The sequence below is a fragment of the Lutjanus erythropterus genome, chromosome 9 (assembly GCF_056507025.1).
Source record: "Lutjanus erythropterus isolate fLutEry1 chromosome 9, fLutEry1.hap2, whole genome shotgun sequence".
NCBI lineage: Eukaryota > Metazoa > Chordata > Actinopteri > Lutjaniformes > Lutjanidae > Lutjanus > Lutjanus erythropterus.
This window is the reverse complement of record NC_139325.1, coordinates 41,094,323-41,117,587: the sequence shown is the minus strand read 5'-3', so window position 1 is coordinate 41,117,587 and position 23,265 is coordinate 41,094,323. Positions and strand designations below refer to the sequence as shown.

General features: G+C 39.5%; 1 protein-coding gene across 1 annotated transcript in view; it reads right to left on the bottom strand.

The window, feature by feature from the left end:
* The window catches only part of znf385d (zinc finger protein 385D), a 118,964-nt gene that overhangs the window by 12,686 nt on the left and 83,013 nt on the right, over positions 1-23,265 (bottom strand). Inside the window, exon 5 of the mRNA XM_084727620.1 lies at positions 1,795-2,130. Within this exon, the coding sequence (XP_084583746.1) occupies positions 1,795-2,130 (336 nt within the window). The remainder of the gene's footprint in view (positions 1-1,794; positions 2,131-23,265) is intronic.

Sequence of the window (23,265 nt, the reverse complement as noted above, 5' to 3'; positions counted from 1 at the left end):
TCATTTCACCATTTCACAAACTCTGCCAAGTTTGTTTCCAAAACCAAACTAAACAGCATGGGAGAACTGAAAATAATCATTGAAGATTGATGTCAAATGTGTCTACAAGTCAGCAATAAGTTTCACACAAGAGTCTAACCTCAGCCTCCTGGGCAGAAACCTCGTGCTCAACTGATTCATCCACCACGACCTGCTGCTGGCGTGGACTCTGTCGCTCTTTATAATATGCCATCTGACTTGCTAGAGTCTTTCTGCCAGAAAGACCTTTCTGGCAATGTAACTAAAAGCGTGTCAGCTGAATCTCAAACAGTGACTAACAATGTGACATTTCTGTTTGTTTCATGTATTAATATGAGGAAGGTTCCACCAGATCTGAGTCATGGATATATTATAGACCATGGAGCTCTGAGGAGACTGTCGGAGCGGAAACAGCTGGTCAGTCATGTAGTTAATTGTTCACTACGTCATAACTAATTTGGGCAATGTGTTTCCATCTCACATAAAGTCCTCGAACTCGTTTTAGGAAAAGGCAAAACCACCTGTAGAAACTTTTTTGCAAAATTGAGGAAGCTTTTTTTTTTATTTTGACATTTGCATCAATCTTTTCTATTGCAAATGCTTCAAAATGCACATGTAAATGTAAGGCTATTTTAGGAAAATATTTCTATAATGTAATCCAAGAATGGCCTCCAACAAACAAGCTAGCTGATTATTAAAGGGCCAGTGTGTAGAATTTAGTGGCATCTAGTGGTGAGCTTGCAGCTTAAACACCTCATCTTACTTTCCCCTTCCAAGTGTGTAGGAGAAACCTCCAAGAAAATGCAAAAGGCCCTAGAGTCAGTGCTTGTTTTGTCTATTCTGGGCTACTGTACAAACATGGCAATGCCACATGGCAGATTCTGACGGCGGGTCATATAAAGGTAACGAAAACACAACAATTCTTATTTTCATGTGATTATACACCAATGGAAACATTTTAAGGGTCACATACTCTTGGTTGAACACACTTGATCAGCGTGAATTCACATGCGACCCTCTCTCTTTCTTAAACTTTGAGGTCACTTGTGAAATCCAGTGATGACTGATGTGGAAGATGTTAGTGGGTTGTTTTTTTTCCGTATCTATCATACCCCTGCGGATACATTTCTATTTGACTTGTTCTCTTGTTCAAATTGTCAATAAAATGTTCATTATAAACGAACTGATATAAAGCAAAAAGCAGTGGGACGTTCCTGTGCTCTGACTCTAGACGCAGATGACTCAGTGTTCTGTCATATCCCCGCTCTGCGTGTGCCAAAGGGGTATTAGAAATTAGTATGACACAGTGATTCAGAACACAATCTTTGTTTGCCAAGGCAGGGATGTCTCACAATACCTGATCAAACATAGATACGAGGTTGCTATGGAAACCACAGACAAACCCCTCCAAAAGATTCAAAAATGTGTTTTTCACGCTTGACAATTATTGTTGAAGTCCATGTTGAAGCCAATGCAACTCAACAAAGAGCACTTCAGCGTTGATGCGAGGTGATTGTGCAGAAACCAAGCAGATAACAACTGTCTTCACAAAAAGCGTTGATGGAACAAAAAACCTACTTCAACACTGACGCCGGTGTGTATTTATCGTGTAACTTGCATGACGTAGAATGGAATAATCATGCTAAAGTCATGGTGTGTGACAAGAAAAACACGTAGGAACATCTTTTGTCCTCTGTACAAACACCTCTGTCATAAGTACTACAAACACTCGAGTGAGGTTTAAATTTGCAGCAAATGTCAGCACACGTCACTCACCGCTGTTGTGAGCCTCCAGCTGCGACGCTGAGTTGACTGCCACTTTGCAAAGCGAGCAGTACAGAAGACGCCGAGCCTTCTCCTCCTCTGTTTCTGCGTCAGTCTCTGCCTCGGGTTCGGCCTCGGTCTCCGGGTCTGGTTCCGAGGGCGAGTTCAGCTCCGACGGCCTCTCGTCCCCTCCGGCTGCTAAGCTGGTCTCCAGGGCTGAGGCCGCCGTGGTGCTCGGCGAGGCCGCAGGTGCCGGCGTTGGCGTCGTGAGAGTCATCAAGGATGCCAAGGGCTGTGCCAGTCTGAGCACGGGGGACAGCGGTAGGGGTGCTGCTCCAGGAACGGCATCTGCGAAGAGAAAATAGATGATTTGTTTGGAATCGTGTGGCTCCATCCATCATTTAGGGACAAAGATGTTTTATTCATGTAATTCAAACAACAGGTGGCTGAACATGTTCAGACGTTAGAGAGTCATTCCTATTGCATTAGTTTATTTTATTTGAATGGGACTTATTATGCTCATTTCCAGCTCTATATTTTCATTCTAGGATTCCACTACAGTAGCTTTGCATGATTCATGGTTCAAAAACATCCTAATGTATCTTAAAATAGCCCTTTATGCAGCGCCTCCGTTTACCTTCGGTCTGAAACAAGCTGTTTTAGCTCCTGTCTCTTTAAGGCTCCCATCCCTAAAAGCCCACATTCTGATTGGCCAACTTCTCAGAAGCAGAGAGACATGACCTAATGTTTGCTGCTGGGCGTCACTGATTACTGCACATAAACACAACTTTATTCTCTGATTTTGGTGAAACAGGATTATATTGTATGGACAAGATATTTTCTGGTCTTCACTGTGATGTTCTCCGGCTGCTCTGCCTCAACTTTTGTTGATTCACACTGCAGAGTTTTCTGATCTAAGCCGCTAATTAGTTAGTTAGCTCAGAAATTGGTCTGACTGTGTAAGACTGCAGCACCCTGAGTGCTTCTGGGCACCATCCTATGGAAAATAGTGATATCTGGCAATGAATTTGATAAATTGATTGTCTATCACACCGCAAATGAGACAAGGATTAGGTTGAAAAAACAACAGAATGGTTTGGTGGGAGCAGAGTGTTTCTGGGGACTGATTACTGTAGATAAGCACACAACTTTATTATTTTATTCACTTATTTTGGCGGAACTGTATAATTTTAATTTCTCTCTGATGTCCTCCGGCTGCTCTGCCTCAACTCCCTGGGATTTATGGAGTTGTTAGCATTTAGCTTCTTTAGCTGCTAACTGGCTCAGTTAGACATGCAGCTGACTCTGCCTGGAGTTGGAGCTCAAACACAGGGTGAGTGTGTGTGCTATGCATGCTGTGCTGTGTCTGGAGAGGATGATCACACAAAGAAATACATGATGTGCCAACATCATGTGCCAGTTGTGTCAAGTCATTGAAAGTGGAAAAACATGTTGAAAAAGTTGCATTTAGAGCAGTCTGAGTGTTTTGCTCACATGGAATACTTTTACATACACTTACATCACAGTTTGAAACTTTAGCCTTGCTCAGTATATGACATATATTGAACATTTTTAACCACTTCAACAGCAAAAAAAAAAAAAAGGTTTCAAGAGGATTATGTGAGAGTTGGGTTAAGATATTCTGTTGATTTGTCCATGTTGATGTATTTGCAGCTGCTGCATTACTTGGGCAACATAAGTAAGTGAATGCTTAAACTTTCTCTGTTAGCCCTGAGAGAACAACACTCTGCAACTGAAGTAAACACATGCAAATAGAAAAACAAACAAATGTGAATGAAGAAAATGTGTATGTGTGTGCAGCCTTTAGAAAAAAAACTGCTGCAGAATGAGAAAAGTCGACAAATTACAGAAATGCTGCAAGTAGCAGAGAGAACAACAGAAATTAGTTATATAGATTTCAAGGGGACAGAGAAAGAGTGTTTTGTACAAAATATTCATGCCAATAAAACATACTGAATTGTGAAATTGTGAATTGTTTAAGCATTTGCATTCTCAAGTACCAGCAATTAGACCCGTCCACTACAACTGTGCTGTCAGAGAAATGTCCCAGCAACAAAACGTATTCATAAATAAAAGCATTAATAGACATATGAAACCTGCTGCTGGTAAAAAAACATTATAACAAATAGTTCTGGTTCTTGATTATGATTGGCATTCAAAGCTTGTAAAACACTATAAATACACACTTGTGACTGAATTACATCACTATTACTGCACCACAGTTGTTGTTTGTTGTAAATTTTGATTTATTGGAAAAGAGTCATGCTGAAATGATAGAAATTAATAACAGAGAAATTGAAAAGCTGAAAATGAATTGAAAAATGAAGCGAATGCAACACTGTCATTCAATGAACAAAAAAAAAACAAGAAAAAAAAAGTTATCCCAGGGTCAACTTAGGGCTAAAGATAGCCCTGGGCAAGGAATAAGCAATGTGAAAAGCCCTAAGGATGCTGGAGAAAGAAACAAAGAGAGCTGACAGGGATTTATGTTTGAGCAGCCAGGGAACCCGCTGAATCCTGTTGCTCCGGTGGAGAAATACTTCTCGTTGCTGCCGCCCAATCCACCGGCCTTTAATCTCCATCCAGAGCAGACAAACTCCACCAACAGTTCATGGTAAGTTAACAGTGTAACTTAGCTAGCTTGCATGTACGAGAAATCATGGCAGCGACTGGACAGAATGTGAACTGCGCGACCTCCCGGCACCCAGACTACTAAACAAGAGAAGATGCTGGACACTTATGACACTTTGCCATGTTTATGTAGTAACCATTTTATATAAGCAATAAGCAACGCAAGGCCATGATTTACAGTGACTTTAAACCAGCTAAGGGCTCCGCGTTGTGCCTTTCATCTGTTCTGGCCTCTAGGGTCTCATTGTTTTAATGATGATATGTCGGCGTTTATTGATAATTTTGTGTAACTGACTGAAGGTAAGACATCCGTGGCGTTTATTTTTGTGTTATTTTATTTACATAGATTTTCTGTTTGCAGCTCGCACAAGTCTTGGTCACTTTCAGGTTCTGAATCCACTCCTAGGAAATTTAATCTTAAGAGAATATTTATGATCAACAGAAATTGTGACTTTATACATCGATATCGACTGACATGAAAAAAATATGATGTGATTTTTTTTTTCCATATGGCCCAGCCGTACCAAAACATATCATATGCAATGAGGAGAGATCAGTATTTATATATTCATAGAGCGATTTTACAAAAGCTCTGTCCATATCTCTCAGCCCTGCTTTCTTGGAATACTGGTAGCCATTGCATCTGCTCACAAACACGGTTTACCTGAGAGGTCCCAAAAATTCATACAGTTAGAAAAATCTGCTGTCTGTTTCTGTGGCCCTCATACCTGAAATTTCTTTCAAAAAACCTTCAAGATATCCTCATTGTACCACTGAGACATTTCCAGGGTTTAACTGTTAATTTAATTAACTGCAATTGCAACTGATTTTCATTTTTAATTGCTCTTATTATTTATTTATTTATCTCGCTGCTGATTTCTGCACCTTTAAATATTAAAATTGTTAATTCTTACGTGTCGCAGCCATGTGTTCTTCCTTTATTTACATCTCCAAGCTTTCATGATGATTTTAGTTGTGAGTTTTCTTACTGTATGTCTGTGCCTCTCTGTGAATAAAGATTTTCTCTCAATGTGTTTTCCGAGGGTTTTAATAGATAAAATGATGATGATGATGAAATTCTGCTCAAAGTAAAGGCTAAATTAGAAAATAAAACTGTACATGTCTTTCTGGATGTAAAAAATCAGAGTTAAATAAAAATAAGGAATGATCACAGGCCATGGTATACGCAGGTCTGCAGTGACTAAAGTCAAAATTACCCCTTTTTACCCTTTTTTCTAAATAGGCCTTCACAAGCAAAACAAGCAGCAGATCAGTCCAAACTGGAATCACACCCAGCGGATCAGATTTGACTTTGGAGCCCTGATTTTTTATTTATGATGATAAAAATGCTCATCACATGAGTTATTCAGGAGATAATTGATTATATGCCATGGCATGTACAGTATCTACAAGTAAAACAAATGCATATAGATTGCATTTGAGACAGACAGCTCTGCAGAATAATCAGACCTCTAATCCACCGTCGGCGTGTGAGATCCCATTAACATGTTCTACAAATAGCTGCTGTATTCTGAGAGAAATGTCTGATATTTTTAGGAATAAAGACAGCAGTGGATCAATATATCTGACTCATAAAACAACAGCACATGTCAGCGTACGGAATACAGAGGACTGCTGCCACATTCACGAAAATGAAATTTTGCCTTCGTGGCGCCACCTGATCGATGCCAATGCCTCTGAGTTCTCCGCACTCCAGTGTCACGAAATGAAGATCAGCCAGCCAGGAGAGCAAATCAATAGTGAATTATGTCATGCTATTTTTGTGAGCCATTATATATGGTTCTTATTTATCCCAGCAGAGGTGTCGACAGTCAGCGCCGCAAAACTGCTCCAAGTTACACCGTCACCGGGGTTCACTCCTGCCAAAGGTTAAAATCAGAAGTTGGAGCGGCAGGTTTGTTTCTGTTACGACCTGCGGTTAAAGAAGTACAGACATCGTTTAAATAAGAAGAACCAGAAAAGAGCTTCTGGTGTCTGTTTATTCAAACTATTGAACAACATCCAGGGACTGCAGCTTATTTCACTCTGCACGAACACTGCAGCTAAACGCTTCAAATGTATGTAAATGTATGCAACGTGGGTTTTTCCTTTAGTATTTCAGTGTTTGTGAGCATCCAATCCATTAACCTTTGAAATGGGTTTGAGGCACATTTATACTTGTTGTAATACACTCCTCTTACAGTTGACTGACTCACAACTATGAATTCTGCTGCACTTTCATGAAACTTGCTGCATGCTCTGACTGCAGATCTTTAAAGTAATGAAGAGGAGCAGGCGGCAGATAAATGTACTAAAGAAAAAAACAGGACATTTGCATTAAACAAAGTCAGGGGAAAATATGAGAGGGTTTGTTGTACCGATATGTAACAAAATCCTTTATGAGCTGTATAATCTTGTGACTAGTCTGATAGTGATGATGACATTTGGGAGTAAAATTAAAATCTGCTACTGGAGAATCAGCTGGTGTTCATCATTTCCACAAGATCAAACATGTTTTAAGACCCTCATACTCAGACTAATAAAGTGTTATAAGAAAACTGTCTTTTGCTGTTAATATTTTACACCTGAACAATATGGCTAATTATTAAAAACAACAGTAAATTTAAAACAATGAACAATGAATCTTTTTTGTCATTTTGGTCATATGTATTGTTGTTTTTGTCTTATTATGTCATTTATCTGATTTTTGTCTGTTATGTATTGTTACCTTGTTTTCTACTGCTACATCGTTTACGTTATTTTTGTTGTCTTGCATCTTGTTAAGTCGTTTTTGTCTTGTTACACTTCTTATGGCATTTTTGTGTTGTTGTTGTTTTTGACTTATGTCTTTCAAACCATTTTTGTCCATTTATGTTGTTTTCTTGTTGTTGTCTTTTATGTCGTCATCCGTGACTCAACTATTAATCAACTATTAAATCAATTGCCAAGTATTTTGATCATCAGTTATTCGTTTTGAGTATTTTTTAGGAATAAAAAAAAGTCAGAATTCTTTGAATATCTTTGCGTTTTAGGCAAAACAAGAAATTTAAGGATGTCATCTTGAGCTCTGGGAAATACATTTTCCGACACTTTTCCCAATTTTCAGACATTTCATTAGCCGTATCGAGAAAATAACTGACCCATTAATCAACAATGAAAATAATCAATAGTTGCAGCCCAACAAGACAGTGGTCATGAAAAGGTGAGTTTTAATTTCAACTGCTGCAGCCTTTTTACAAATCCTACTGATATTTGAAATTTTGTAGCAATGAATTGAAATTTTAGTGCTTTTGGACTAAACTCCTCCATGGTGCTGCCTTGTGCGTTGGTCTCCGCTGGTCTGCTTAGAAAAATGAAAATATTTAATTCAAAAAAGTCCCTTCAAGTCAGCTGTCTGAAGTCTTGGTCAAGTCGAAAGTCTTGAATACCAAGTCCAAGTGTAGTCAAGTCTAAAATCAGTTTTAGTCAAGGATGTCTCTCAAGTCCTCAGATTTGTGGGATAAGTCTGACTTCAGTTAAGTCATATGACCCCAGCTTTGATCCACAGCATCACTAACTACACCAAAAGGGTTTTCTGGCAGGTCATGTAGTAAAAAAATCAACTAAATACTCTGCAACAAGAAGTTATGACGGCAGATCCAGTGTTCTGTCTCTTTCTACTCTCTGGTCCTGCTGGGACTTCTCCAAAAAAAGCTCAAGATTGGCAGAAAATATTAGAGAAGACTGTGAAACCAGGTTATCTATGATGCTGTTATTGTTTAATATGTAGCATCTAGTTAGGATAATGTTTTGTGCTGCCCTTTATTCCACCTGATGTCCTCTGGTGTCCTCGTGGGAGTTTACCTTGTCTGTTTGTCCTGATTGTTGGTTTATTTGTTGATCTGCAGTACCTGTGGTTCCAGTGTCTTTGCAGGTTATATGAGTCCTGACTGCTCTTTGATTCTGAGGCTGCAGGGTGTCCATTAATTCCTGATAATGGACACATACTAAGTAGTTCCTGTGAAACTGTCTGTTCACCATTCTAAATTAATGCACAGGCAAGAGTGTAATCTTTAAGTGCTTCATCCTCTGAGCACCACAGGAAGGAGATGCACAAGCTGCAGGTCCACCGTGCCTCTGAAGTCACTTAACTTACTGCATCACATCATCTCGCATCCCATTTGCTATTCAACTCGCTCCTTCAGGCTGCGGCGGACAGGACACATGACATCATTTGGTCATGATTCTTGTTGATACTGATTTGGGGATGATGACATGGCTGGGTAACTAGTTCGTCTTGTTGTTAAACATAGACCCTACTGTCAAATTCTGTTTACTGTTTGTTACTGATGCTGAATCTGACTAGCATAGTGTTAGCTTTTTGGCTAACAGCTGAGCCAAAAGTTTCTATGAACTGAGCGGACGAGAAAAATCTGCTGTTACAAAGTCATATCTGAGGTTTCTCTTATTTACTGGATTGGTGAACAACATTTTCATTGCATAAGAACAAGGAAGTGAAAAACTTTTGATTGCAAAAATATAATTTTTGTTTTTGGCAAGCGACCATATAAGCAGGATAATACCCTTCGAGGTGTCTGTAATCAGGAATTAACAGACTCACCTGCGTGTTGGATGGTTCTGTCTTCCCCATTGTTCATTAATTCCTGATAACTGACACCTTGTCTGGCATTATGTCGTACTTCTTCCCATACTTATCCTATGTTTTGTTTTGCACGATGCACCACCTGTACCCACCTCGTTCACACATCACGCACCACTGATTTCACTGTTTTACACGCCTAATGTTGTGCACCTTTAATTTGGCGTTTTAATTTGGCTCAAATTGGTTCACTCTAATTTAGTAAAATATTTTTTGTTAACCCCTTTCTTTGGTGTGTCTCCCTTTTTGTTCTGGCCACTTGAGTCAGGTCACAACAGCACGCTACCTCACACAAACTATTCGTTCTTTTGCGTTTCATCCAAAAGCGCCGTGATTGTGAGTCCATCCACTCACTCAGGAAACTCAGTTTGGCCCCTTGTATCTGTGATCCACTCTTTCAGTTATTACCCAAAGCTCATGGCCATAGGTGAGGATGGGAGTCAGCGGTTAAATCAAGAGTTTTGCCACAAACCCAGCTTCCTCTTCGCTGCGACAGTCCAATTCTGTTCAGTGTCCACATTACTGCAGACACAGCAGCATCACTGTCCATCTCAGGCTCCGTCTTGGTACTTGATATTCTCCACATGGGGCAGTGACTCATTGTCAAAATACTGTTTTACCAAAAACCACACGCAAATAAAAAAAATTAGGCCTTTATGAGTATAAAATGAATATAACTAGATGTTTCTATTTTTATTCTGCCAGTGTTGCTGCTGCAGTTCTTTTATCCCATTTACTGACTGACTGACAGGATCAGTCTGTCACACAACCAGGTGACCTTAAGCAAGGGCGTGTATTGATTACTGTTGCCAGAGGAGCATTGAGCTGACGACTGATTGACCTCTACCTGTATATCTGGGCGTGTGTTTCAGTTAGACGTCGCAGATGCCTGTAGACCGATGTAGGGAAGAACATCTGGCGTGAAAAGGCCATTATTCCAGGCTGTTACACTCAAACCCGTGACTGGAACATTTATTTAAAGTCTGTGGGCTCGGTTCTGCAAAGGGGACCGGTGACTTCACTTATTAGTTGTGCGTAATTTATGTTCTGTTTAATTTGAGGTGAGGGTGAATACGCTTCAGACAAGAGCCAGAAAATCTACACAGTTCCTCCAGTCCACATACTCACTGAACACTGCTGTGTTTTTAACCTCTTCAACTCCATACAGAAGCGTCCGTTTGTGACCAGCATTCAGTGGTGGACAGTAACGAAGTACATTTACTACATTTGTACTTTACTTTAGTATTTGTTTTCTTTGGAAACTTTCTCTCCACTACATTTCAAAGACAAATATTGTATTGTATTTTTGACTTCACTACATTTCTAGGAAGCTTGTCGGTACTCGTTACTTTTTGGTGAAGCATAGTTTTGAGGTCAGCTGTTGCTGTTTTTTCTTTTCTAAAATGCAGTTGGCCACATGCTTTGTTCCTCACAGTGCCGGCTCTCAATTAGGATTGACATAAAAGCAGAAACACGTCATCCAGGCGCTCTGTAACAAAAGCAAGCAAGCTCTCCCTCTTTCATTCAAACAAAACTCAGTAATGGTGACAGCAGGAGAAAGACAAAATTAAACCTCAAGATATTATTATAATTAAAAAAAGAGAAATAATTGCAGGTATGCTAATTATTTTTATCGGTGTGAAAAATACCATATAATTAACGTATATGCTGCCCTTGAAGCCAGAAAGAAATCTCAGTTATTTAACAGACTTGGAGAACTCCTTATAGTTGGCTTCAATCTAATTTTAAATTAAATTAATTTTAATGATTTTAACTGTCCTTTTTGTTTTTGATTGTATTTCTATGCTGAAGTTTTTACAGGTGTTTCTATAGACTTTGTGTAGCAGAGTGGTTCTACAGCAGGTCAGCGCATCATTAGGTGGTTTCAGAGAGTTACGAGGTTCTGTAAATGCATCGTGACAACAATACAGCATGTACTGATATTAGAAAATGTACTTTGTAATTTGTACTTTTGAATACTTAAGTATTTTTAAAAGTATGTACTCTAGAGTAAAATTTTGGCTGAGCAACTTTCACTTGTAGTTGAGTAATATTTGACCAGGAGTATCTATACTTTGACTCAAGTACTGGGGTTGAGTACTTCGTCCACCACTGCCAACATTGAACAAATATTAAACATTAAAGCCAGAGAGGAGATACTGGTATGATATGGAACTAGTTTGGTGAGGGAAAAACTGGTATGGCCATTTGCTCCTCAAGATACCTGAGTGAAAACAGCTTCCATGAGTATCCAAGAGTCTCATCTTTACAGTCATGGCCACTTGACGCTAATCCCATGCATGCAACTTTTGCATGCTGTATAATTAATTATACTGCATAATTAATGCATTTTAATATCCCTGCATACTGAGGTCCTTAAACAGTGCTGGAACTGCATATGACTGGAAAGCTGAGACTCTTGCAGATTCAATTAGCCAATGTGCCAATCGTTTTAATGTGTGATGTTAGTGCCCATAGCCATTTCATTGTAGTGAGGCCATTTTTTGAAACTCAGCCTCACTGTATAAAATGACCTACTGTGACCTCTAGGATAATCAAAGCCTCATAAAATTTCACAGCCACAAACTAGAGACCTGGAACATTCAGAGGACGTGTAGCTTTCCTTGATAAAAGCCCTCTAGGGTGCCTTCCAGTCGAGAAAAATGCAATGCAGTGCATTATAAGCTGCCCTGCAGGCTAGAAAATTAGTTGACCTCTACATGCCTCTATATGGTTAAATAGTAAATATTCCCACTGTGTGGTTTTATTACATAGATGTAGCAGTTGTTTTACATTAAGTGACAAGAAAACAGTTTTAAGTATTATGAACTAGGGATTGGAACTGGAACCATAAATGCATCATGACTTTCGGTGCACTCGTGTCCAACCCCGTACAGCTGGTGCCATTTTATTTATTTATTTTTGCCCCTGCCCTTTAAACAGCCACTGTTTCAGAGCAATTCCCAGAACAGAAGTGCTCGCCATCTAACCACCGAAATATGCAGCTCTTACAGAAATCTCCAAATGTCAAAAGTTTTTGATACTGAAATCACAGCATCAGTTTTTCTATGGTGTTCCTCAAGGTCTTAGTGTCTTAATTTGATATTTTTGAGAGATTTTTGACCATTTTTAATTTTTGAGCAGTCAAAAATGGTGTCAAAAATTCTGCACTAAATCTGTGTAATAAATGGTATCAATTAAAAATTCCTGCAACATAATACAGTATTGGGACGACCATCATGAACGTCAGTCATAATGTTCTAAGCCCTTATATACGCTAAACACTAAAAATTAAATAGGCACCTAACTGAAACACAATGTTTCTTACAGTTTTATGACTAGAAAAACTTGACACATGCACAGAGCTGCAGCTCAACTTTATCTTCAGGTTACCAGCTTTCAGATGATGTATACCACTTATATGTGGCATTTACTGTTGACCTGCTCTCTCCTGTTAAAAAGTAAAAAGAAATGTTGGGTTTAAATATATGGTTTCTTCTTAATTCATGTTCATATTACAATGTTCACCTCAATGCACCTTTTCAGGCCTTTTCACAATCATCAGTTTTCACCCTGATGATTTAACAGCCACGGACAACGAAAGTATAACTTTATATAACCGTGTCCCACCGAGCCCAAGCCATTACCCCAAGAACAATAATTAATCTGTGAACTATTTATGAAGCGTCTGACCTTGTCACTCCTGATGAATAATGTTTATGCCACGAGCGAAGCAGCAGCGACCTCTTCGCTCCTCGCAATTAACGACCACCTACTCCCAGTCAGCTCGGGTGTGCCAGGCATCAAAACAACCTGAAATCACAGCGATTAACTCACTCGCTCTCACCGTGATCACCAGCGACCAGAAAGCTGCCATCACACCTGCTTCTCTGGGCAGCTTTTCAATGGCACGGTCACCGGACTCACTGCGGTTCCAGGAAAAGTGCAAGTGGTTTGGTCCGTGTGCGAGCGAGCCAGCAAGTTTTTGCCTGTGAGCCGTCATTTAACTAGTTTCGGCAGATGTTTTCATCACAAGTGAGCTGAAATAAATGCGCCAGCACAATAATCTTCAAGTGGTAATAAGAGATTCTCTGGTTATTTGTTAGGGATTCTCTTTTGGTGTCATGTTTTCTTTGCTGCTGAACATCACAGATTGCTTTTGTTTCTTTTTGTAAATGGCCCTCGTCTTTCGACTTTCATTTATCAGCAGCTGGGAAGCACCATCAGCATCATTTTCTCACAGATGATAATTTTTCTCTTTTTGGCAGAGGGTGACTCTGCATTGACCCAGTGCTCTGAACAGCAAATACAACAGCCTTCATAAACTGCTATATATCCAGTCAACAGTTGGAGAGAGTAAATTGCTTGGGTGCTGTTATTAAGGAATGCCTCAACATTTTGGCAGTCTGCTTGTTTGCTCTGACACTGAGAGTGTGAAGATCGATATCAATTTCATCTTTATGAATTCAGTAGAGAGACGGTGCCATGATTTGTTTAGCCTAACTTCACAAGACTGGCAGTGGGAAATAGTTAGCCTCCAAAAGAGGAAATAAACACCTTCTAACATTTGTAATAATGAGCATAAAAGTCAATTCTTCTATCTGGAAGTTGCAAGTAGTTTGACATCTTATCATAATCTTATCTCAAGGTGCACTTAGTAGCTTTTCACTGAGCTTTTTAACTACGTCAGTGGATGGTGTCTGTGAGTCAGGAATCACACAGTTAAAGGTCAAAAATGTGCAAAGCTGGCAATAATGAGGCCCGGGCTCCTACGCACGTGTTCTGTTTCTTTGTGTGTTAATCAAAAACATCTCAGATTCGTTTTGGAAATATGCTTATCCACTGTGAGATGAGAAAAATGATACCATTGTCATGCCTGTATGCAAAGTATGAAGCTGCAGCCAAGAGGAGATTAGCTTAGCTTAGCATAAATATTTCAATGGGTGCCCTCCAAAAAAACAAACAAACAAACAAACAAAAAACGCCCACACACTCATAGCTCATACATAAAATGTCATATGTCAAGGTGGCATATTTTTAAGGTTTGAACAGGGCCAGGCTAGCTACGTTGGAAAACGTCCTTGTTTTTCAACTCACAACTCTCAAGTCTTTGTACTCAAGTCCAAGTCAAGTCCTAAGCCAAGACAGTCAAGTACAAATCCCTAAACTTTGAGTTTCAAGTCCTAAAGAAGTCATACTGCACTCTTCACCAAATGTAATGCCATTTTAACAACAGAGGCTTGTAAATCTGTAAATTTGGACCTGCACGTTTTACATGCTGCAGTTTTTGTACATGAACAGAATTATCTTAGGTGTAATTTTTTTTTTTTTTCCAACTGGAGCTCAGGGTCCTCTCCTGCAACTTGACTGGATGCTGCCAGATTGGTTCAAACAAAGTGGATCTGAGGAATTAAGTATTTGCTTGCTGAGAATGAATAACATTTATTTTAATTGATTAAAGAAATCAAAGGAAATTAATTGAATGCGTCACACTTTTTTAATTACATTTTTAAGCCAAAAGGCTCAAACCCAAGTGAAGCCACGCTTTGTTTCTGTGGCTGATGTAAACAAAGCTTTGTAGTTGTGAAAGAAACTTTGGGCACAGCTACACTAAACATGTCAAGAAATTGCCCTGTAATGCAGAGATAAAACTGATACTGAGCTATATAAAAATCTAGTGGTTTTGGCAGTAATTAGTTACTGTTGTTGCCTGCCTTTTTCTTGCTTCTAGCATGAACTTTGCTGTTTTTCCACTGCATGGTATGGCTCGACTCAACTCTACTTTCTTTTGGTACCTCTAGTTCATTTCTCCTGCAGATAGTACCCCCTAAACATACGTATAACTGATCTGATCATCATGGCAATGCTATTCCAGCAGTTCCATAAGCACAAACATGTTTTAAGATGCCTAATATTTGGCTACTAAAGCATTATGAGAAATATGTCCTTTGGTATAATATTTTACAGCTGAACAATAGGGTTAATTATCAAAGACAGACAGGTCTGTCTATTGTGACTCAGCAACAAAAATACAACCAACAGCCAGAACAGACACCACCCGAGACTCAACTTATCAAAACTCCAGTCTTTAATCTCCTGCTTTGTTAAGACCCAATCATTTTCTGCTGTTTTATCAGATTCAGGCTGCAGCGGCAGGCTTCTCCCAAGCCACGTCCTCCAGCTCCTCCTGAGAGATCCTGAGGCAGCTGGGCCAGATGGGATATATAATTCCTCTAGTGGTCATCCCAGAAGTCTTGGACATGTCTGGAGTACCGTCCAAAAGGGTGTCCAGGTATCCTAAACAGATGCCTGAACTCTCTCAGCTGGCTCGTCTCGGCCCTTTCTGCTGCCATAGCAGCACACTCAACACCAACAGGTTTTTCCAATAGGATGAGCGGCAAAAAATCAACTTAATACTCTGACTGCCAAAACATGTGTTCAATGAAATTTTGGCATTGCTGGGAGGAAGAAGTTATGATGGCAAATTCAGTATTCTGTAACTCTATTCTGCTATCCTACTGAGAGCACAAAAGCTCAAGATGGAAGAAAATATTAGAGAAGACAACAAACATGCCAGGTTATTTGTAATACTGTAGCATCCAGTTAGCATCACGTTCTACGTGGAACTCTCAATTCCAACCCCTGGTTTCTTCTTGGGGGTTTATCTGGTCTGTTTGTTCTGTAGCTGATAGATGAGATAAGTTGTGACCTTACAGAAAAATTAGGTTTATATTTGCCTCATCTGCCAAAGACTGCTCATCGATTACTGTATATGAAAGCTACCATCACTGGTACAGGCAATTCAATGTAAAAAACATTCCCCAGTCTAAACTATTATTTCCCATCATGCTTGCTAGTTTGTTAAGTGAGCTATTTAATGTCGTAAAAAAAAAAAAAATTACCTTTTCTGTTTTGACTTTTTTTGCACTGAAGATCACGCCATTGTTAGACTAGCAAGTCTTGATTTGTAAAGATCAACAGCTGATTGGTTTTATGCCCCGACAACTGTGACAACTGACAAATTCTACTTTAAAGTATCAAGTATTTTGTATGGTTTCAAGTGTGACATAATGGCTAGTAAGCAGTGGAATGGCAGCTATTGAAATACAAAGAACTACAACTATTTTGAAGGCACTTGACTGCCACTTGAACACTTGCACATGTTCTTTGTGCAGAGGGCACACCGCTTAGTAAGAAGGCAAATAAGCATATTTTGCAACATGGCAGAATATTCTTTCAATTCTACTAACAGATTATATGAGTCAGGGCTAATACCTGTTTAATATACGTAATTTATGACAGAAGTGTGAAGAAATTGAGTAATAATCTACCAGAACAAGAGAAATTCTGTCTTTATCTGTCCACTTATTACAGAGCGCGGCCGGTGAGGCCATCCCATGTTAAGTCATGCATGTATTTGCCCTTGTGTTGGGGTGAAGCCATCTACCACGGTGTCATTAAAGACCCATTTGCTGTTGGAAGGGCAGGTGATTAAAGTGTACTTTGGCTGGCCTAGGACGCCGTGCACTCTGGGAAGCCTCTAGTAATCCATATCCCCAGTCAGTGTGACCTAACTGGCTCTGCGAGGCCCAGTTAAGAACTCAATCCCCTCTCATTAATGGAGGTAATGACTGTGATCAATCTAAAGTTGGTATGGGCGAGCGGGGCACGACAGCAAAAAGGGAGGAGGGAGGGGAAAGAAAGAGATAGAGAGATTGAGGCCAGGTAAAAGAAAGGGGAGGATAAGAAACAAGAACAAAAGAGGATAGATTTGGGAGACAGAGAACGATTGGGCTGGAAAAAGAGAAAAGTTAAACGAAAGTTAAAGTGGAAAAGTAAGTAAACTTTGAGGCAAAACAACAGTGGAAAATCAAGTGTGTGAAATAAGACGGAAAGAAAGAAAAGGGAGGAGGAGAGGAGGGAAGGAAGGGACGTGAGAAGGTGAGAGGAGAGAGATAACATTAAAAGAGAGTAATCGAGTATGGGATACAATTAAAGGGAGAGAAATTGAGAGGGTGGGAGTGGTGAAGGCAACAAAGACAGAGAGGATCAAGAGAAAGCAGCAGCAGGACAGACGCTGTGACCCTTCAAGACAGGACACCGCCTCTTTTCTTTCCTCTATTTGTACCTCAGCCTCTCCTGACTCTCCCCTGAGATTTGCTTTGGCGATAGAGGAGAAGCGTTGCTCTGAAATCCTTCCACTCTACTTAGGCTTTCAGGCAATCACACGACTCCCCGGAGATCTGATTACCTTTCTCAATGAAGCTGGATTAAGCTCTTTAATTAAAATGATTGGGCCTTATTATATGCTGTCACAACTTAAAGGACAGAAATCCCTCGTGGCTCTTGAGTTCTGTCAAATTTCATTCTGCATCTATGATTTTTTTCTCTCCCCCTCCTCTTTTGTCAGCATTCAAAGTGAGTAAATGAGAAAAGAGTCACGGTTGAATATCCCTAGAATAAAAGATTGATAAGGTGAAAAATTTGCATTCACAAATAAGTGTGCATCGACGCTTGCAATCTTTTTTTTTTTTTTTTGTCGAAGGGGAAAAAAGCGACGTTATCTGAGATATTTAACAGCAGCAGGAGTCATTGATTTGAATTCACACTGATTTATCTCTTTCCTATTTCATTCGAAAGCAAATGATCCGCGCCTAATTTCTGTTGGGAAGTTTCTGCGGTTACACATCGCCGTCCAAAATCCCCCACAAATGAGAACATTTGCGGCACGGCGCAGGTATGGAGCCAATCTAATCACACACTCATCAGGTCTGCTGCTGTCTCCGACGTCTGTGCGTAAGGGCTTTTTCCAATCCAGCGCCTGTGTGCAGAGACTTAGGCACAAAGGCAGGTTTTTTGGGGGGGTGGAATGGGGTGTTGTGGCAGGGTGGGGGGGGGTTGGGGGGCGTCATCAGTCGATGGGGACCTGAAGAAGAAGGCTGTAGGGGGAAAAAGCCTTAGCTAGCCTCCTGCCTCCCTGCAGCCAGCTCCATTGTACAGCTGCTGTCAGTGCTGGCATGGCTCCCCTGACAATCTGCTCTTTAATAGCTAATATCAGGGTACATTTCCTCAGGCACTGGACTGGAACTGAGAGATGGCGGGCTGTGCTGTGGGCATTTCTCTCTCTCTCCCCCTTTTGCCTCCCTCGCTCTAGCTCGACTCTCTCTGGCACTGGTGGAAGGACACACAAATACACACACACACACACAAACTTGACAGGCGGCCGCTGAGTCATCCGGCTAATCTATACTATCTCACTGTGTCCAGCTGTCCATCCATCTCAGAAGACAGACAACTTCAACAATGAAGTAAAGAACGCGGTGCATTTTATGAAATCTACCATGTGATTACACTCTTTCAGACAGACTCGTTATTCCCCGACGATGCACTTATGTTCTTTCCACATCGACTTAAACCACATTGAGCCGAAGGAATCCTGAACGAAAATGAATTTCTTCCATTAAGAAGTGTAAGAAGTTGTCTGTTTTAGTGTTTCACCCAAGCTGTTTGTCTCTTACTTGCATGTGTTGTTTCAGTGATTTAATACACTAGAAAACCTGGAAACATGATGCCTTCTAGGAATGGACCTGAATCCAAATCTGTTAAAGCTCAAATAAAACAATGCAATGCAAATTTCTGCTGCTATTCGAAGCTGCTTATTATTATTCAGAAAAATTCATCTCCGTGATCATCTCTTGTATGGTTGAAAGAGGTTGCATCTACTTAAATCAATCACTGATTTAATGCAGCAAGATTATTCCCTTCAACTTTTAATAGTTCACAAAACTTCAACCTCAAAAAGAGTAAAAATGAAAACTAAAGTATGACGATGTGGAAAAATGTTTCCTAATTAAGTAAAAGTACAGACCTGAAAATCTACACTTTAAAGTACAAGTACCCAAAAAAACTACTTAATTATAGTCATTTGAATGTTTGTAATTAGTTACTTCCACCCCTGCTGAACACCTCGCTCCTCATCCTCCCCTTTCTCACGAAAAATGCAAAAAGCCATATATGGAGTCTGTATTTGGTTTGTCCATTCTGGGCTTCTGTAGAAACATGCTGGATCAACGTGGTGGCCTCAGATGGTCTTATGGATACAAAACGTCTCATTCTAAGGTGATGAAAACACAACAACTCTTATTTTCAGGTGATTATACTCTACCTATGAATATACTATTCCATTTCTGACATATTCTGCCAGCAAAGTCCCCTAAATTTTACACAGTGGAACTTATAATCTATATGTTATTTATATTTTTCATTTTTCAAGTTCATCTAACCTAAAGCCTTTTGACTTGACCTGAATGAATGTGCTGCTGAAACTCATTAAATTCAAGGGGAGCTTCACCAATTTGACACATCAATGTCTGTTTACAGGTCTTAGGAAATATTACTGCATATGTTCAAAAATATGTACCTAAAGCCTTTTGTGGCTCCAGAGAGACCTTTGATAAATTGCCGCCGCTTCTTGTCTCTGCTTGAGATTTGTGACTCAAGGCTGCATTATCTGCAACCAGCATAACTCATCCGAATCTGCAACCAAACTGTCGGGAGTCAGGTTTTTTTTTCTCAGTTCATTCAACCTTTGTTCGATCGTGATGAGTCACTGAAGGAGCGCCCTCGTTTACAAAGATGTTGAGAGGTCACAGCGAGCAAATAACCTTCAACGGTCACAAACTCCTCACATATATAATAACTTATGTTTTATTTAGCGTCTGTTTCAGCTTAAAAATGGGATTTCCTGGTCAACAACAGCTCGGACGTTTTCCTGTGATTGTCTGAATGATCTGACTCTCAAAAGACAAGTGCCAAAATAAAGAAAAACATCCCAAAAAGAATCAACAACCAGCAAAGCATCTAAACCACTCCACCGGTTCAATCTGCATAACGTCAGCTTCTTTCTACCAATCGTCTTATTTATATTATAAACATGTTGTATTGTGGGTAATTTGGCACCATGTTTTGACAAGAAGAATGCATGTAATAAAAAAGATGATATTTTTGGTTCTGCTCGTTTCGAAAGAAAGATATCAGGCATAATAGCAGACTTCCCAGCATGCAATCACTGTTTGAGAGTTAAAACTCTCCAGACACTCCAGACAACAACTCTCTCTTTTTTTGTGGTTTGAAGGAAACAGACATGATGGAAACTTGTTGTATGTTGCTGAGCTGACTCACTGTTGTTTTCTCTGGTAATAAAAACTGTGATGAAGGTTAGTATCAAGTTCACCTGCACCCTCACACCTCTAATTTAACAAGGTCACTGAGCGACAAGACATATTGTCTGTGTGCAAAGTCTATTACAAAGTGGCCCCAAGGTCTCCATTGCAACGGGAGAACTGTCTCTTAAAAATGAAATAATACAATGGAAAACAAATCTGACAGTGTCACAAATCAGTGCAACTGAACAGCCGCTGAACTGAACTTAACATCTTAAAGTTCAGTAAACTTACTTGAATTTGTTTTCTCAAGTTCAGTGAAAATTTTCAAACCCTGAATTAACGACTTTACTTTAGTTGAGGGACATTTTTAAGGTCGCAGGGAAAACCGTTTTTATGTGTTTTCCTGGTCTGGCAACGCCATACCAATTCACAGATTGAAATTAGTCTAGAATCTCTCCATTCAATTTTCAATTTCCAAAGAGTGTTATCAATGCAGACCAAAATGCCTCAGGATGAAATTGGATGGACCTGCAACCAATCAGAGCATTGAGGTGTAACTGGTAAATTAAACTTACCAAATTGGTAGAATGGCAAAACACATTTTTTATCAACATAAGCTTTAAGTGCAGCTGTTTGTTGTTCTTTTGGAAAAAAAATTAATTCTGGTGGATTCGGCCAATGAGGTCGTCTCCTCTGTACAATCACTGTATCCGACCCGCCTTATATTATTTCAACGGTTGCAATCAGCCTGACGAGATCCAGGACAGATGGAAACCTGTCTGAACAGGAGGGGGTAACAGTCAAACGAAACATGAGCTTGCAGATTTGTCCAACTCACTCCTAATGAAGTAATTAGGCCTCTCTTCAGTCTTAAATCATAAAAAAATCAGGTGTATTTCTGAAACAACATAAGCAACTACCTCACATTGTTTACGGCATCGGTTGTGTTTGTATTGTTGTGCTTTGGGATGAAATTATTACTGAACAAATATGTTTTTCTCTGGTAATTTTAGAGCAAAACAAACCCATTGAAAGCCCATTCTGTAAAAGTAAACAGAGCTCTGCCTCCCTGTTGTTTCTGCCTACTCTCACTATGGCCATTACTCTTCCCTGAACTCAGCTTTTCATTAGAGAGAGTTTGCTGCCACTGATATACCGTCAAATACTTCAGCCTTGCAGATAATGCAGCATTTACCCGCCTCGACAATTAATTCTTCTGACATCTGAGCACATTAATATTCATTACCAGTGCCACTTGTGACAAACCGCCGCCCCCGCACACTGTAGATATGATAGAGAGATGCTGTAGAAATGTGCTGGTGTTTTTTTTTTTTTTTTTTAAAGGCACTAAAATGATTAATAGCCATTTGTCTGTTTGGTTACGACGGCTCGTTGTTGAAGGTCTCTGAGGTGCCTGCCTGTGTAAAATGTGTTTACAATTTTGTATGTTTTGTATGTTTAATGTCAGGGCTGTGTAGAGCCCATTACAGATGGGTACGTGAGTGCAGGTAGTGGGCGGAGGTCAACATCTGAATTCATCTTTATTGTTTCCTCTGGTTATAAATGAGTATTTGGAGGGACTGTGTATACAAAAGGCTCTCCTCTTTACGTGGCATTAAAATGGTAAAATCATTTTATTCCTCACTTTCTGAAGGTATCACACTTGCACTTTTATATTTGAACCAAAGATGCGAGTCTGAAACTCGCCCTGACTTTGAATTCCCCCCCAAGTAGGCTGGTAGCTACACAGCAGGGGTTTACAGGCCTACTGAGTGAGATTCAAGACTCATCTTTTCATTTCAAATCCAGTGCGCTGGAGTACAAATGCAACACATCAATTAGGCCAATGTGTCACTACCAAATTACTTTCTGACCTGCTATAATTCAATTGGACATTTGTGATGTGAGGTGCACGCTTCAAAAACCCTAGACTTTCTTTGACGTCCCCTTTTTCTCTTCCAGAATCAATACTAACTTTCTGTAGATGCTCACCAGGAAAAATGCAATTGCCTTGAATTAAATCAGACAATAGACTACACATCCCACTCGGACAGGTTTATATAACTTTAAAAAATCTAGGAAAAGGTAATTAAATATACCTACAGAATCAGTAGAATTTGTCCAAGCGGTTGGTAAAAGCGCCAGAGAGATAGTTTATTGCTGCGTCTCATTCTCAGGATGTCAAATATCATATAACATAATTTGGGTTGGCAAAGCATCATGAGCGCAACAAAATAATGAGAAATACAGGCAGAGGGTGGCGGGTCTCTGCAGATACCACCACACACTCTGAGTGGGTCATAAGTGATGACTGAAAGGTATTATGTGAGTTAATTAAGTCTATACGTTGTTGTTTTTTTGTTTTTTTTAATGTTGCATATTATACCTTTAGGTTACGCTTTCCATTAGGGGCTAGGAATATCCATTACTCCTTATTTACTTTTAAAATCATAATTGAGCTCTCAGTACGATATGAATTAATATCCAAACCTTTCATCTACATATTTATTTCTACATAACAGACCAATGAAAAGACGACAAAAAGCATGCACAGTGGAGACCATGACCACTGACCACAACAGCACAGGTGGTAAGAGAAGGGACGTTAATGATTAATCATTAATAATTAACTGCTGTTAAGAATTTCATTGATTAAAAATATAAAAATTGTTAATTAATTAGTTAATAGTCTAGAAATTGCATTAATTGTGCTTTATTTGACTCTGTTATATCTGGCAGAGCCATTTGTCCAATAAGGAAACTTAAAATATGACAAACTATGAAAATAAGAAGAAAAATGAAAGAATATCCATTTTGCATCTTATTAATTATTAATGATTAATCACTTGTTAGAATCTTCAACATCAGATAAGGAAAATGTGCAAAATTTGCAATCCTAGTTGGGAGTAATTTAGACTGAAGATTTGAAGAAACAGAAACTTTGATTGCTATTGATAATGCATTAAATATCAATGCTTAAAAAGTAAAATTTGCTGCTTCTGCTTTTTTAGAAGAATACACCAGAAC